Raw genomic sequence first — 17,251 nt, 5'->3', positions numbered from 1 at the left:
GAGGGGAAACAGCGCATTTTTGTCGCCGAGCGCGGCGGCGCGGGCGCGCGGAGCTAATTGCGACTCTAATCCTCTGCCCCGCGGCGCAGCCGAGCCCCGAGCCAGGAGTCGCCGCGCGCGCCCGCTCGCGCTCGCCGCGCTGGGTAATTTGGAGCCGGATCGCTGCCCTTTGCGTCCGAGCTGGGCAGCGGCGAGGCGCAGGCGACGAGCTGGGGTGGGGGCTGGTTTTCTCTTCGGCACTCGGGGGAGGCCGCTGGAGAGAGAAGAGGTGGGAGCGGCGGGAGGGCAGCCGGAGAGCGGCGCGAAGAGGAGGCGGCGGCCGCGAGGAGGGGAGGAGGCGCGGGGAGGGCGGGGAGGGGAGGCCCCGGCGCGCCGCGCCGCGAGGGGCCACGCGAAGCGGGGGCCGGGGCGGGAGGGGTGGGTGGGGGGAGGGTTGGGGGCGAGAGAGAAAGTAACTCCAGGACGAGACCGGAGCGACCCGCGCAGCGAGCACAGGAGGCGAGGCTGCGCCGGGCGCCCGAGACCGGCGGCTGCGGGGGGCGGGGGCTGCGCCCGAGTCCGATCCACCGCTCTGGCTCCGAGGTAAGCACAGCGCGGGCGGCCAGCGCTCCCCGCTGCGCACCCCTTTCCCCAAAGTGGCTGCGGTACGGAGAAAGTCGCCCGGCCAGGGTCCGGACCTGGGCGGGGGCGGCTGCTTTGTCCCTCTGCTGGGCGGCGGGGACTGGCGGCGCGGGGGCGCCCAGCACAAAGGCCTGGCGGGGGGGGGTTGCCCACGTGGGCTGGTCCTGGGCGCGGGTGGACCCTCCCCACGCGGACGGGCTCCAAGCTTCCTGCCGCGCCGTGTGTGTCTGCAGCTCCCCGCACTCCTCTGGTCCCAGTACCCGGCCGAGTGCCCTGCAGAGCCGGCGAGTTTCCGGGGTTAGAAACGGGCTGTCGCAGCTGGGCTGCGATGTACACAGGGCCCCGCGTGGCGCCCAAATCAGAGAAAGAAAAAGTCACTAACGGGACAGATGTGCGTCCTCCGACGCCCACCCCGTGAGTCCGAAGCCAGGCGGGAGGGGCTGGCTCGCTGGTGGTCGTCCCGGGCGCGCGGGTGGGGGCCCTGGAGCGGGCCGCGCTGAGACCCACCCAACCGCCGCCTCCGGTTCTCTGCTGCGCACCCGAACCCCTGACCTGGGTGCGCACGCCGGACACACACCCGCAAACGTCCCCCAACAAGCCCCCGCCCGCCGCCGCAGCGCCTTTCTGCCCTCCTGAAGCCCCCGACTGCAGAAAGATTATAGCTTCAAGTTTTCACTCGGTGTCTGAAATGTGCATGAAGGAATTTAACTGCACGAGTGAATAACAGCCTTAGTTTCAATCAATTTTTTTTTAAATCCCGGTAACAATAAACTTTGAGAACAAAAGCGCTTTTACGTCCTTAATTAGGCGAGCTTCCCATCTGTGGTCTCGAAGTGTCTGCCTCTTGATTTAACTTTGTCCCCGCCCCCGCCGCACACCCCTCCCTTCCCTGCCAGGAGCTTGGGGTACCTCTACCATCCCGCCCCGCGGCACCTAGAGCTTCGGCCCAGCCGGCTCCTTCGGCCCCGAAGTTCCCACCAGCCGGCGGCTCGGCGGCGGCGGCGGCGGCGGGGCTAGCGCGCACCAGGTGGCCGGCCTGCCTGCCTGCCTGCTTCCCGGCCCACCCCTTGGACGATTCTGCAGGCCCCTGGCACTCTCGCCCCGGGCCGGCGCCCAGGGTGTGGAGCTGAAAGGAGCTGGAGAAGCGCCTTCTGTTTACCTTTTATGGTTAAAATAACAGCTTAGCAAAGAAGCGACTTCACGAAGAAGCGATTTAGTGAAATCGTCTCAAGCTGCCGCAGCTCAGCCAGTTTAATCACCCCCAGAGAGCTGAACAACTGCGAGCACAATGGGACACAAAATCATTTTGTGTGTAAATGAGCGTGCCATTCTGCTCACTTCCCTCTGCTCGGGCGGGCGGGGCTCGGCTACGGGCGGGCTCAGGACCCCGTCTTCTGCTGCAGCTTAGAGAAGCGGGTCGATTTGGGGCCGTTTGCGAAGCCGCGGGCCTCGGGCCCCTGCAACAGGCAGCTTGGCTGAACCTTGGGAGGGCCCGTGCGCACTGGGCAGGGATTGGGGCTTACTTGTGGGTTTGATGCTTTGGTGGAATGAACTGTGTTTCTCACGGCGTCCACTTTTATGCTTCTGACCTCCCTCAGCAGTGGTCTCGGGGAAAAGGTCGTTGTCCAGCACAGATGCGTTTGTCCAAGGGAGCAGTGGAGATTCGGGTGGAGGCGTAACGCCTGGGGCTTCCAATGGTGAGTTTCTGGTTTACCGTGAACATCAGGTTGTGCTCTGGATGGGAAAGACGCTGCATGTGAACGGCACGGAGCACCTTAGATGATGGGTGCTTGGTGTTATGTGTCACTTTTGAGTTGTGTCTTGGTAGTGGGGAAAACATCCTGCAGCAGGCTTGTTAGAATGAATTTCAGTCGGAATTCTTTACAGTTCCGCTTACCCTCTGTGTCTTCCCTTTTGACTCCTCCCCCAGCAGAGCCTCCCAGGGCAGGATAATCCATTCCTGAGGTCTGTTTTGGTTTCTCAGAACTTCCTTGAGATAAATGACCTGGTTTTCTTTTTTAAGCTTTCCAGAACTCAGGAGCAGCAAAAGCAGAGGGAGGGGATGGAACAGCCAGCCCCCAGTGAGGGTATATAACCCCTACCCCACTCCAGACAGTTTCTGGTCAGGGCACTTGCCAGGATTCTCAGGGTAGAACAAATCTCAGCAAGGAAGTCTACTTACATTTACAGGGTTTGACTCTCCTTGGACCTTGTTTTAAAATTGGATGTTGAATTTCAAGGCACAAATTGAGAAGCCAGAGTTTAACAGGAGAAAGCAGTCTCTTGGGTCCTCAGGATGTCATTATGTCATTTGGTGACTGCCTAAGGGTTATACCTAGAAGAAAGAAGCCCCGGTCAGGTTTGTGGAAGCCAGTGTACATACTTGTGTGTGTATGTGTGTGTAAAGCTTTCCTCCCTCCCCCTCAAGACAGCCTCAAGTCAGTGGAAGGGGATGTAGAAACCTGCCACTTTCCACCCTTCCTGCTTGGAGCCTGCAAAGTGCCCTGGGGTGGCTTCTTGGGACCGAAGGGGCAATCTTATTTCAGGTGGCTGTGGCACAGAGGAAAGTAGCTCTGGGAAGGAAGCAGGCAAAGGGCCCATTTGCTGATGGCTGTCTGGCCAGCTCTCTAATGCCTCCGGGGTGTGTGATCCTGCGGGGGTCTGGAATACATTAGGCACAGACAACTCCATCCTCAGGGTCTGCTGGGAAACTGGGAGGTGCAGACTAGGCAAACAAAGACAGGTTTTCTCTGCTGTTGAGAGTCAGGGGAGAGGTAGCTTCCAAAGTGACTTTCCCTCCTTGAGGTGCCTTGGCTCCCACTAAAAGAGGCTTCCTGTGTTCTGCCACTCAAAAAGTGCATCTTAACACAGTGGAGGGAGGTCCTGGGCTCCTTGGCCCATAGAGGTTGGGGGATCTTTGCTGAGCTGCAGTCTACAAGGTTCTCCACTGATGCAAGAGGAGACACGCTTGGTAACATGGCTCTAAACCAAAATACCAGGAAAATCAGATTTGTTCTGAAACATTTCGGGGCAATAATGGTGAGCATATGTTTCAGTACTGTCATTAGCCAAATTAGCAAACATAGAACTGCCCAGAAAACACATGTGTGAGTGTGTATGTGTGTGTGTGTGCACGCACACATGCACAATAAGTGATGTTCAGGAAGTCTGCTTTGGGGTGTGGAGACAAGGGTCGTGGTGGGTAGAATCTGGGGGGGCTGCCTGTTGCACGTGTGTTTCCAGAGCGTGAGAAGAAAAGAAAAATCTAAGCATATTTGACTCCAGGGAAGACCTGGCACCCACCACTGCTGAGGAGGAGTAAGTCCTCTGGTTTTGTCACTGCTTCTCACAGATACTCTGGGCAGCGATGGACGCCTAGATGCCTCACCGTAAGGAGCGGCCGAGTGGGTCCTCGCTTCACACTTACGGCAGCGCCGGCACCACGGTGAGCCTGTGGGGTAGGCTGCGTCAGCGCTGTGGACCCCTCCTTGCCCTTTTCCGGGGTGCCTGCTCACTGGATCCCCTTTCTCCAGCCCCAGCACTCAAGAAATGACTGTTGACTGGCTATATGATTATGTATTTTTTGAAACAAAAATGCTCTTAATTTGATGTGAAATTTACTACATGTATAAAACCCAATGCCTTAGGTGCTGAGGAAGTCACTAATTTAGAGGTGTCTCGTTACTGAGACAAACTTGCAAAAGCCCCTGAATCCCAATTCACAAATTGGTGATTCGTTTGTCAGGGGATATTTCACATCTAACACATAAGCCCGCGACCTTTAATTAGAATTTTGCAGTTTGTTTTATGCCCCTGGAGGCTGACACCTTGAAAAATTTTTTTCTTGATTTCTTATTGCTAATAAGCATCTTTCTTTTCCCCCCTGGTACTTTGAAGAAGATGCAAATACACTTAATTACAGTGTGGCCATAATTTGTCAGCTGAATATGTGATCAGGCACAGGCAGAAGTGATCTGATTAGATCTGTGATCACACTCACAATAAAGGGAGTGCATGGCTGTGTTGTTTGAAAACTATTGTGCCCTTGCCTTGTTTCTGTCTCCAGGAGGGAGGAAACATGTCCCGGCTGTCTCTCACCCGGTCGCCTGTGTCTCCCCTGGCTGCCCAGGGGATCCCACTGCCAGCTCAGCTCACCAAGTCCAACGCACCTGTGCACATTGATGTGGGTGGCCACATGTATACCAGCAGCCTGGCCACACTCACCAAATACCCTGACTCCAGGTAAGGCAAGCTCCCTGAGCGGCAGGCATGTGGCACTATGGAGTAGCAGCCGCAGCCTGCTGCAGCAGGGCCTGTCTCCCTTGCTGGCTGCCACACGGCCTTCTCCATCATACACGGGCTGATGCAGACCTTGGGAGCTGAGGCTTGGGAAGCTGAGTTTGCTTGTTAAAAGCAGCTTCAAAACACGGCTTGTGATTCTGCATTGGTGCCATTGGTCATGTGAGGTAGAGTGCCTGACCTACTGGGAGAGGCTTAGAGGCTCAGAGCCAGCCCCCCTGAACCTGGCCAGCTGCTAGCTGGAGAATCTATCTCATGAACCTTCAGTTTCCCCTTGAGTAAGATTCAGCCTGGCCTCTGTGGGACATCGTTTGTGAGCCAAGGATGCTAAGTACATCTTGGAGTCGTGTGTGTGTAAGTGTGTAAGTAAATGTTTCCTATTGTGAATGTGCTTAAGGGGAGGGAGGAGGAACTGCAGTTTGCCCTCTTTGTTTGGGTGGCCAGTCAGACCTGAAGTGCTAGCAGGTGTCCCTCAAAGATAGACGTAACAGTGACTGGCTAGGTATTCCAAGGTGTTCAGGAATATTTGAGGCAGTGGCTGAGCATGAGCCTCATGCCCTATAGTAGATTAAGTGCCTGTAATCAGGCCCCTTCCCAGGAGGGAGCCACCCATGCTGCTGATGCTAGGCTCCCCTGACTCTTGACCCAAGCCAGGTGCTGGGTGCTGCTGACTCCTTTGTTGTTGCCTCTTGGGTGTTTCTGTCCTAAGGGTGGACCGGGATTCCCACTGGCACAGCAGCAGGGCTGACAGAGGTGGGCTAGGTCTCTGAGCATCTCCTGGAGCAGCATGCTGCTTCCTGAGCCTGTGACTGCTTGTTCCTGGCACGCCAGAGATGTGGCCACCATTCTCTGGGGCCACTGAGGGCTGAGCAGTGGGAGAGCCAAGGCTGCAGGGCATCACCCTGATTTTATACATTTGAAATAAGAATTAATTAATCCCCTAAACACCAGGTGATTGTCTCTGGGGAGCTCATGTGTCAGGCTGCCTTGTCACTGGTGTGGTTGCTCAAAGCACAGAAGGTTACAGTACACAGGGCAGGCCGCTTTCAGAGCTTGTTCAGGGCCAGCTAGAGCCCTCTGCAGGAACAGATGTGTGCCCTCAAAATTCCAGTTCAGAATTTTGGGAATCTGGGGTACTGTTGGTGGTTGGGGCCTCACGCCCTCAGCCTGACAGACTACATGTGGTGCCCTTATGAACTTGAGGCCAGGGAGAGCAGGAACCATGAGGCCATGTCAGCCTGTGTGCGCGTTTGCAAAGCCCCGTCTAGGATGGGAGATGGATTCTGCTTATTTAATTTCAGTTATGCCTTTTGCGGCATTCCTGAGTTGTATGAGATAGATCATCCCTTAATCAGTTGACGATGTTTGTGAGTGAGATTCATAAAATCTTTGCCCACAACCCTCTTGGAACAGTGTTTTCTGAAATGAGACATTTGCCTCTCTGGAGCAATCACAGCCCAGGCCTGGGGGAGATAAGAGAGCCTCCTGCTTATTTTGTCTCCAGGCAGCTGCCCGAGAGTGGGGAGGGGAGGGGTGGCCTTCCCCTCCCAGGCCACAGTGTGGCACCTTGGCCTGCTTTGCAGTGGGGTATGTGATCTTGCTGGGGAACTAAGTCTCCTGTGGCCCCTTGATCTGTCAGGTGGGACCCTTAGCCAGCAGGATGTCGCCAGAAGGATTGGCAGTCTGCATTCTTTCCCGGGGCTGGGGCTCAGGATGAATCTGTTGTTCTGCCTGGACTGTTTCTGGTTCATTATAGAGCCTAAAGCTCTGGCCTAGAGGCCAGGGGCTGTCATGACCTGTGGGACAGTCAGAGGACAGGGGGTCAGGTGGAGTCTGCGAGGTGCATTGTGGAGCTGTGCTAGAAAGGCCCCCTTGGATCCCTCTTGTTCTTCTTTTCGGGGTTATTACAATTTAAAACTGTTTTTTAACAACTCTGGAAAAATTGATCAATCCCTCAGCCAGAGGGTTTCTGGATGTCATTGTTCCTCACTGCTGCCCCCAGCCAGCACTGTGAGAGCCAGGGGCCCTGTCTACCAGGTCCCTGTGCCCACAGCACTGTTTTGGTTCATCGAAGTGGCTTGGGTGCTGAGGGCCTGGTGGCAGTTCCCCAGGAGGCGCAATGGATCCTCACCCAGCACAGCTACCTGGGGCTGGGAGTAGGGCTCCCCTTTGTCCTGCCCGCTGGACATCACCTAACTGCCACCAGCACAGCCCCACACTGACATACATCCTGGCTGTGGGGAGCACCAGACGGAAATGGCCAGGAGCTTCAGAGATAATAAACCCTTGCACTGAAACATCCAGGAAATTGGAGCCAGAGCTTTTAAAAAAGATGAAGACAACACGATGCCTCACTTTCACACCAGTGATGGGACTGTGCCTTTTCTGCCCGCCGAGGGTCCCTACTGCCAAAATGTGAACTCATCCACTTATTCCACAGAGGACTTCTGAAGTTGGCTGTCCACACCCTACAATCTCCCCTCAAAAGGTGGCCTGTGGCTGTTTCCACAGTGACACTCGGAGCCACCAACAGAACTCAGGAGGTCATGGTGGGAGCTTGTTCTTAAGACTTTGCAGGAGGCTGGAGATTCCTTCATGGTGATTATTCAAACCCTGCCTCAGCCTCCCTACATCCTTGGTAGGCTCGGATGCTAGGGCAATGCAAGGCCTCTGTACTAAGTGGAGATACCCTGCTGTCAGCTGGTCCTGCAACAGATCCTGAATCATGAAAAGATCTAGAACTAGCCAGTCGTGGGCATATCCAAAATCCTCTATACCAAAAGGATGTTCTGAAGCCCCAGCCAGCCCTGACATCCATGGGATTTTGAACTCAGCCAGGCCAAGCACATTGCTTGCTGCACAGAGTTTGAGCTCAGCTGGAAAAGGTGGAGAGAGTTCCCAGGCAGGCTGAGGCTTCAGATTTGCTGACTCACCTGTGGATGTGGCCCTTACTTCTTCCTGCCAGTGCCAGTCCCAGTGGACCTTCAGCTGTCAGCCACTGCCCATGGCACCTCACTTAGTCACATCTGTCTCCAGAGATGCTGGGTGGCCCTCACTCTGACAGCTCAGTGTCCAAGTTCTTTGAGGCCAGGCCTTGGGTGCTTTGAAAGCTTCGGGAAGTCATGGAACCCATAAGGCTTTCCAACAGGGACCATGTCCTAAGGGACCACTGTCGCTAGGCCTGGGAGGTTGATGGGCTCAGTGGCCTTTGGAGATCTGAAAGTATCTGGGTGGCCACAGCTGTGTTTCTGATTTGAGCCCTCTGCATAATGCACCGCCAGCCCAACCTGTTCATGCTCATCCGTAAGGCAGCCTTGCCCTTTATCTTGCCCCAGAGACAGGGGCTAGGCCGTGTCTCCAGAATGAGAGCAGGCGACTACATAGCTGCTCTGTACTGGGCAAATCCTCATGGCCAATTCCTTGAGTGTGCCAGGCCACTCATTAGAGCATAGTTGGTGTCGTTGGGAGGTCCTAAGAGGGGTTTGGGGGGCTGTAAGCCCCTCAGCTTCTGTCCTGCTAATGTGCCCTGGGTGCACAATGACAATAGTAGGGTAGGACCTTGGGAGAGGCTGGCTTGGAATGGACAGAGGAGTGGGCTGCTGTGGGACTGGGGGAACATCACTGGAGGAGCGTGGGCAGGTGCAGGCAGAGTGGGGGCATTTAGGCCCCGGCTTACGCAAGCTGGGCTGGTAGTCCTGGTGAGACCACTTTTCTCCCAGGCTTGCAGACAAGTTGCCACCTTGACAGTCTAGCTGGGCATGAGTACATGGTCCTGCCACCAAGGGAGCCCTGAGAAGATCTGGTAGTTCTGTCACTGGGGACTCACTGCCAACATCCCTCCTCTTCCTGAGCCAAGCTCTTGGCTGCCCCATCCCCCTTTGTGGCTCCTAACTCAACCTGGAGTCTGCAGGGCTGTTGAGCAAGCCAGAGCCGGCCTCCCTGGGCTTTGGGGGGTATAAGCCCTGGCTCTGTACTTCCTCCTCCTTGGAATGGGTAGGGATCAGCTTCAGGGGGTCCCCAAGAGCTTCCTACAGGTCCTGCACTTGTTAGAACGTGCTGTATGAATGCTTGTGCTGTGACATGAATGTGTACTTGTGTGCTTGTGTGTGTGCAAGTGCACTATTGTGTGTGTGTGCTGTGGCACACATGTACACATACTGTCCCTTCTGCCTGCCTCTGTGTCTCCCTGAGTGGCTATGGGGTATTTGTGACTTTGTATCTCTGGCTGGGTGGCGTTGACTGGTGTGTGTCTTTCCCAGTATGTGTCTGGCTGCCTAAGAGCTGTGTGTTCCAAGGGCAGGGACCGTGTAACCTATGCCTGTTGCCTGAGTGCTGTGTCTGATTGTCTGTTGACATGGGTTGAGTGAGAAGGTTGGATGTCCCCAGTGACTATTTTGGTTGATTTACATATGCTCACCAGGTGTGTGTCTGTTGGCTGGGGTATTGGGTAGTCGTTGTGCATTTTTTGGATGGGTCTGTCTGGTGAGGGTATGTGTACCAACTCCATGACTGGTTTATGTCGCCATGTCTTGCTGTAGTTTTCCAGGCCTGTAACGTGTCAGCTAGCTGGTGTGTACAGCTGGGTGTGTCACTGTCCCACTGTGGATTGTATATGGAGGTGGCTGTGCTTATGGCTGTCCCAGTGTCCTGTATGACAGTGATCTGGCTGCGCAGTTTTGAGCAGACAGCTCTCAGACCTGGCACAGTCTCTGCATTGTCCAAGTGTGTCCCTTCCAGCAGGGTGGGCACTGAGGAGTGAGGACAGGACAAGTGGACCCATCCTCTTGTTCCTACATCCCACCTTGTCTCTCCCAGAATAAGCCGCCTCTTCAATGGCACTGAACCCATCGTTCTGGACAGTTTGAAACAACATTATTTCATTGACCGAGATGGGGAGATTTTCCGCTATGTCCTGAGCTTCCTTCGGACATCCAAACTGCTGCTTCCGGATGACTTCAAGGTAAGTCCACAGCCGGCAGTTCCCCCTGTGCTGCCTGTGCCATAGCATTACACAGGGGACGCTGTGACTCAATAAATGGACCCACGGTCGTCATGGCAACCATAAAAAGTTAAACGATGGAGCCGAGGGCTAAATCAGTTTTTCTAAACTAATTTTGTTTTCTCACATTTTTAGCTTATTTATCAGGGTGTAACAACAATTAAGCTGCAGCATTTACCCCAGTTTAATGGTTGTCATGTTTAAGGACTGTTGTATGCTGGAGTTATGGGAGTTAGAAGTTCACAAATCCATTCCTTGTTGGGAATTTGAAGGGGGAAAACTGATGATCCAGACATATACCCTTTCAGCAGAAGGTCACTCCCAGGTCTCAGGATGAGCCTCTCTGGGTAGCTGATCTGGTTCCTTCCTCCTGCCTTAGTCTGAGCTGCTCCAAAGACAGGGAATTTGAGGAGGAAGAAAACTCAGGCATGGGCTACTCTTACTCCTGCTAGCAAATGTCTGTCCTTCCTTCTTTGCTTCCTGTTTCATTCCCGCAGCCATCCAGAGGACCAGTAGCCCCGGAGCATTTTTTTTCCTTCACCCAACTCATTTACTGAGTGCTAACAACCAAACTTGAGCTGACCACACAGGGATACACCTGGGTCCTGCCCCACAATGCTCACAGTCTGTGTGTGGGAAGACAGTTGTCGACCATGATACAGTGGGACCAATCATTCAGAATTTAGTGAGGATTTGAGTGAATGGAGAACTTGGCTGGAAGGACTTGGAAGAAAAGATGCCTTGCTAGGTTGTGACGGAGAAATAGGCAGACAGGTGTTTGAGCCTTGGTGAGAAGGTGTAGATAGCCAAGGGCTTGGTTCATTCCAGCACTGAGGAGGTGTCAGGCCTGGGGTCTTGTGAACCAGGACAGGACAGGCAGGAAGGGAGGCTGCTCTTTGATATTAAGACCTTGGTGAGAGGCTCAGCATTTGGCATTTTACCCTGTGGCAGTGGGAGGGCTGTGAGTAGGGTAAGAATGATCAGATTTGCCAGTAGGAAAGATTGCACTGGCTCGTGGGTGGACAAGGATGCAGGGTGGGAGGGGGGTGTAAGCAAGAGGCCAGTTATGGAAGAGGCCACTTCCCCAGTCCCAGGTACATCTGTTGCATGCCTTGAATCAGGGTCAAGGCAGAAAGTTGGAGCAAGGCAGGGACGTGTATTTAGGGAGAAGATGTGGGTGTGGATTGGCAGGGGATTGTGGAGGGTGCTCCCAGCTTTTAGCTTGAGAGTTGGGTCGAGTGGAACAGGCGGGCAGCATTTGGTGTCCTGCTTCTTCATGGAAGAGTTTGGTGGAAGGTCAGCTGGAGATATCCCTGGCTGTGAGGAAAGATGAGGTTGTTTGGTGCAAAGATGTCACATAAAATTCTAGGAGCTGGTGAGAGTGGGGAGAGCAGAGGCCAGGACAAGACCCAGAGGAACCTTCATAGTCAGGAGGGCTCCCTGACTGAAGGTAGGCCCAAAAGAGGGGGAGGACTTGAGCCTCCCTTAGGGCAGTTCCAAAGAACAGGGACAGCAGATGGAAAGGACTTAAGACCTGTGCAGTGGGCCCTGATTTGGGTTCTGGCTTCTTTGCCTTTCCTCCAGGGTCCCTCAGGCTTGCCAGCCAGCCCTGTGTGTTGAGCCCCACGAGTAGCACGAGTCATAGGCCCAGTCCACTCAGGGCTGGGGCTGATGTAGGTGGTCATGTATTTAACTAGGGGCCAGTTTCAGAGCTGAGGGACAGTTTGTGTGATCCTGCCCCAGGAGTGGGCTGCCTGCTGAGGGGTGGCCTCCTGGGACACCTTGTCATACTCTGTGTTTGCTTGAGCAGGGGCGGGGACAGGCACTGGGCAGGTCTTGTCCTTCAATCCTCACTCTCCTTCTCTTGAGTTGTATGTTTATATCAGTTTTATAGAGGAGGAAACTGAGACTCAGGGAAGGTCAGAAGGTTTCATAGATTTGGGGCCTGGCAGGTAATGCTTGAATTCCAACCCGTCTAGGGCTCCTACAACTTTTTTTTGACTCAGTCTGGGCTGTGAGCTCTGCCAGTGTGGGTGAAGCTGAATGCCCAGTTTGGTGCCTTGTCCGGTGGGATTCTAAGAAGGCAGCAGGTTTCAGGCATACGTACAGCCTCTCACTCCTGGAGAGTAGCTCTCTGGTCTTTCCATAAAGCTTCTCTGTGCCCTAGGAGGATGAAGCCACCCAGTGCTTAGGGCCAGATGGAAGGGCATAGGTACACACCATACAGCAACTAGATTCCTTAGCTTGCACATGTTCTCCTGAGCCCCATTTGCCCATCTGTACAATGGGCACAACCATCCCAGTTTACACTGCCCTGTGGGTCACGGTTCCTACAGAAAGGGGAGATTTCCACCCTCAAAGGAGAGGATAGACCACCTCCCTCACCCCCATGTCCACATGTCTGCAGGACTTCAGCCTGCTGTACGAGGAGGCGCGGTACTACCAGCTGCAGCCCATGGTACGAGAGCTGGAACGCTGGCAGCAGGAGCAGGAGCAGCGACGCCGCAGCCGGGCCTGCGACTGCCTGGTGGTGAGAGTCACACCGGACCTGGGGGAGCGCATTGCGCTCAGTGGCGAGAAGGCCCTCATCGAAGAGGTCTTCCCCGAGACCGGGGACGTCATGTGCAACTCAGTCAACGCCGGCTGGAACCAGGACCCCACGCATGTCATCCGCTTCCCTCTCAATGGCTACTGCCGGCTCAACTCTGTGCAGGTGAGGGCTGCGGGCCTTGGGTACTGGGCCTCCCACCTCCGAGTGCAGAGCGAATGAGCAAGCGGGAGGGAGGAACGGTCCCTGAAATGGTGAAGCCCTCTGTGCCATCTTACAGAAAAGGCAACAATGTGTTGATGCATAATTTATGTCCCGCTCATAATTAAATGATGGAGCCTGGGGGATGGACTTAAAAAAATTGATCTGTACTTTTTCTTTTTTCCCAAAAGGATGTTCTATAAAAATGGCCCAGGGTATTTTCAACCAAGTTTGCTTCTTTTGACACCCAGAGTCTGACTTTGGATTCAAATTAAACTCAGGCACCAGGAGAGGTGAGACAGAGGCCTGGAGCCCCTTCCTCACCCTGCTGACCTGGGGGCCACGCACCCAACCACTGCCCAGAGCATTTCTGGACTGGCTTTTCCTGGATGAGTCAAAGGATTCAGAAGCTCAAATGGAATGGTGGTCTGTTTTCTAACAGCTCTTCCCGCACACAAGGGGAAACTTTTTTCATTTTTCCCTTACACTGGGGATTGAACCCGGGTTCTTTGCACTAAACTACATCCCCAGTACTTTTTATTTTGGGACAAAGTCTCACTAAGTTGCTCAGGCTGGACTTGAACTTTCAGTCATCTTGCCTCAGCCTCCCAGAGTTCTGGGATTACAGGCCTGCACCACTATGTCCAGAGGCAGATTTGTATTTTGGGATTAGGTCAGAATGGACTATGGGGAAAAGGTCCCTTAAGCACACATCTCATTGGCTATGGGTCAGAACTTGCCAGTTGGAGGACACAGGTGTCGGACACGGTGACCAGACCCCAGACCCCGCCCTCACAGAGACACAAACCCACAGGGACAGGAGGCCTGCAGAGACTCAAACACTGCAACCCCACCCCCCTTTCTCCACCCAGGGCTCCTTTGAGCTGATGAGCCCCCAGGCATCAAGGCATCTGGGACTCACAGCTCAGGGAAGCAGGTGGCTGCCCAGAGGCTGAGGGCAGGGGCTTTCCATTATTGGGACAGGCGACTGATAGGATGCCTGGGGCCATGTGTGTGCTAGTTACACCCTAGAGAAGAGAGAAACAGCCCAAGGGCTCTTTTTGCTTCTCCAAATCCTGAGGCTGTGCACCTTGAGGGCAGCAGGGTGGTAGCTCAGGTTGGGTAGCACACCCAGGACCAATAATAACTCAAGGGGCCCCTGGGTCTGGCTGCACCTGTCTGTCCTGTAGCAGGCCTCAGCTGGTGGTGAAGCAGGGAGCTTTGTTAGTGAGTTACACTGAGATCTTAGCAGGACAAGGTAATTCGCTCTGGCTAGGACCCGGCTCCCCACCAGCCAAGTCAGGCAAACTTTGCAGCTGAACATTACTGACCCCTCTTCCTTCCTTGGCAGGTCCTGGAAAGGCTCTTCCAGAGGGGTTTCAGTGTGGCTGCATCCTGTGGAGGTGGCGTGGACTCCTCCCAGTTCAGCGAGTACGTGCTTTGCAGGGAGGAGCGGCGACCACAGCCCACCCCCACTGCCGTCCGGATAAAGCAGGAGCCCCTGGACTAGGCCCTGCCTCAGTGCCCACCTAAGGCCTCTTGGCCCTGGGATCACTCCCAGAGACCTGGAAACAGTGCTGGGGAGTCCTGCCTATGTGTGCTTAGCAGTGGGCTCGACAATGAGGGTGGGGCTGGAGGGTCCACTGCCATCCTGGGGGCACCAGGCCTCCAGGTGTCATAGCAACAGAGTGTGGGAAGCCGAAGGTGTGCCCACCGAAGGACTATTGTGACCAGAGATGTCATGGCTGGAACTCTGCTGCCAGCTGTCCAGCCCCGTGGCTCTGCGGTCAGGTGCAGAGTCCTCCACTTGCCGAGGCAGAATGAGCAAAGGCACCCCCAGCTATTCCCGAGCCGCTGTTTATCCTTCTCCGCTCGTGGCAGACTCTTGGTGGGTCTCCTTGCGTCGGAGATGGCTTATTTTTCTACAGTATTTAAAATGGAAGTAACTGTCACTGCACAAGGCAGCAGGGCCGCCAGGGACCAACGCTTCTTCATCTGGTGCTCAGTTCTCAGTCGGACGTGCAGCGGGCTCACGTGGTGGATGAGCTGTGGGGCCCTGAGGCCCAGGCACCTGTAGAGCTGGGGCTGGGGGCACAGGTGTGGGCATAACATCTGCGCTGCAGGAGGTGGAGCGGGGGCTGCAAGGGGCCGGGCTGCCGGGAGGAGGTGGTGGGGAGATCGGATGGCTCTCAGGACCATCTCAGATCCTCTCCTTTGCTGCCATCCAAGGCTCAGGCTTCGCTCAGCAGGTCAAGGGACCTGCTCATGCCCAGGAGCTCCCAGCCCTGTCTGTGTGTGCTGTGCCTGGGCTCCTGGAGAAGCCTGTCCCCACCAGGACCAGCTATGGGGGCTGCACCTTACCTCAGGAATGGGTCTCACCGGGAAGGGGCCCATCTGTCAGCAGCATCCTCTGGGTCCCCAGCTCAGGGAGCCACCCCCAGCTCCAGTTTTCCCACAGTAATAGGCACATTGAGTTTTAGTTAAACTTGTTATACTAGCCTGATGGTAAGGCCTGGACGCAGGCATACCTAGCGCTCTTGACCCTGGATTCCAATGAGGACTGACCCTGAGGGGCTCCTCATAGACCTGCTGCCTCCCAGACAACAGGCTCAAAGATGGACACCTTGGGCCTTGTCATACTTCCCACGTGCTGGCCCCTCCTGGATGGAGAAAATGCAGAGGACTGGTGGGTGGGGTACCCGGGCCAGCACCCTGTGTATAATGCCTGTAGACTTGTATATGACTCCTTTAATATTGTAAAGATGCTGATGTACAATTGTCGTGTGTTTGTGGAAACACATTACATTCCTAGTTCATGCCATAAATGATGCTATGAAGCAAAAGACTGAGGCTCTGTCCTGTGCAGAAGAAGCAGCAGCTGGATTCCCACATTTGATGTGCAGGGAGGTTTGTGGGTGGAATTTCTGACTTGGTTCCTTCAATTCAAAGCCAGAAATAACCAGCAGCGGTGGCTGGGGGAGGGGCAGGGCCAGGGTCCTGAGCTTGGTGTTATTTATTGCATTTGGGTATTTCTTTGCTGCTTCTGCCTGTCCCCTCTGGGCAGCACCGATTCTGAATTCTGATTCACAGTCCCTAACCAGATGCAGACAGGAAAAGGCAGACAGGTTTCTGGGGGCTTTTGAACCCAGTCTTAAACGTGGGGGATTTTCTCTCTATCCATCTTTTGGTTGCAGGTAATGTTCTCGTTAGAATCCCACCCAATGGCATGAGAAGGTAGTGGGGCTGTGGCTTAGGCCAGTCTGAAGGACAAGCCACAGGGCCAGCAGAACATCAGCTAAGCAAACAATCTCCATGTGGCCCTTTCTAAGGGAAAGAGTCTGTGTCGTGTAAGCCCCCAATTTTAATGAGTCTGTGTTTCTACTTGAGTCTTTATGTTCTAACCCATGAAGACCCTTTTATATACCTGCTGAGGGCCACCAGCCTCTGCATGCCTCGGGGCATGGGAGCACTGATCAGCAGCTTCCCATCTGAGGCCACAAAGCAGATGCCAGCCCGCTGTACAATCTAATTTGCTGGACAAACTTGCTAGGCTTCTGCTCCGCTCAGCAGTGCGCCTACAGTTGGCACCTCTGTGTTTGGCATCAGGCTCACATATGAGAAGAGGAGAAAGTGTTGTGTTTATTAGAAAGGAAGTCTTGTGAAAACAGCTCAATGCTGCGAATTTTTATAGGTTTTTCTGGCATAATAGCCAGCATGGGTGCTGATGGTTGGAGACTCTATACCATTCTCAAACCATCTTTTTGTGCTAAAAGAAAAAAAGAGGGGGTGGTAACTCTATCTTACTAAATGTGATCATTACTTTCTAAGTAAAATCAAGAAGTAAGATTTTACATCAATTGGGGAATTTCTGAATTTGTAGGGAAATACTTCCCATAATGCTACCATTCTAATATACTTAACCTCCCTAAACAATAACTACATATCATCTGTTCCTTAAAGTATTTTTGCATTTCCTAGAATGGATATATTATAATCTTTTGAGGACATACCATCAATATTACTTCAGTTCTTCCATAAACCTCAGAACTAATTATTCTTGATTATAAGCAACTGGACAGAGAGCTTAGTCTGTGTGGCTTCCATTTCCCACCCAACCTCTTCCAGGGCAGAGAAAGGGGGAAAGCCATAGCAAGCAGCTTCTGCCACTGTCCCGATCACGTGAGCTCCAAGCCAGGTCACAACTAATAATATCTTTTAAGAAGTGCGTGTGTGTGTGTGGTTTTTAAGCTACTATTTGTGTTCCTTAGAATAAATAAAGGATATTTTATAAATTACAGCTCTAGCGCTTTGTTTTTAGTCCACAGAGGCAGCCATAAGAATGTACTCTGGCTTGGATGATTACCTGGGACTTGGCTTGGCCTTAGAATAGGACCTTGAGTATCTATCCCCAGGTAAAAATCCCAGAGCTTCCTGATCTGAGAGCCCTGGAGAGGGTTAGATCCTAAGCAGCTGCATGGTCCTCCAACACCCACTGTGCACCCTGTTGTCTGACCCGGAAGTGACATGGACTCCGCATCTCCCAGAGCCCCAGCCCTGGACCCCAGGGTTCAGCTTGCAGTGGG

General features: G+C 54.0%; 1 protein-coding gene across 6 annotated transcripts; it reads left to right on the top strand.

The window, feature by feature from the left end:
* The first annotated feature begins 431 nt into the window (after positions 1 to 431).
* Kctd15 (potassium channel tetramerization domain containing 15) lies at positions 432 to 16,965 on the top strand. 6 transcript variants are annotated; one of them, XM_087191092.1, is made up of 8 exons: positions 432 to 582; positions 855 to 1,035; positions 2,223 to 2,318; positions 3,974 to 4,066; positions 4,688 to 4,863; positions 9,736 to 9,880; positions 12,327 to 12,632; positions 14,020 to 16,965. In XM_087191092.1, exons 4-8 carry the CDS (start codon positions 4,001 to 4,003, stop codon positions 14,176 to 14,178), a joined length of 852 nt encoding a protein of 283 aa, XP_087047218.1. In that variant the 5' UTR covers positions 432 to 582; positions 855 to 1,035; positions 2,223 to 2,318; positions 3,974 to 4,000; the 3' UTR covers positions 14,179 to 16,965. The 6 variants fall into 6 exon arrangements, with proteins under 6 accessions (XP_087047218.1, XP_087047215.1, XP_087047216.1 ...); XM_087191089.1 differs by having other exon boundaries at positions 2,220 to 2,318; XM_087191090.1 differs by lacking the exon at positions 855 to 1,035.
* The last annotated feature ends 286 nt before the right edge of the window (positions 16,966 to 17,251 follow it).

This window comes from Heterocephalus glaber, unplaced genomic scaffold (genome assembly GCF_053883595.1).
Source record: "Heterocephalus glaber isolate CG9 unplaced genomic scaffold, H.glaber_assembly_v1.0 deba00001561, whole genome shotgun sequence".
Lineage (NCBI taxonomy): Eukaryota > Metazoa > Chordata > Mammalia > Rodentia > Bathyergidae > Heterocephalus > Heterocephalus glaber.
Note: the sequence above shows the minus strand (reverse complement) of the source record. Positions and strands in the feature narration are given on the sequence as shown.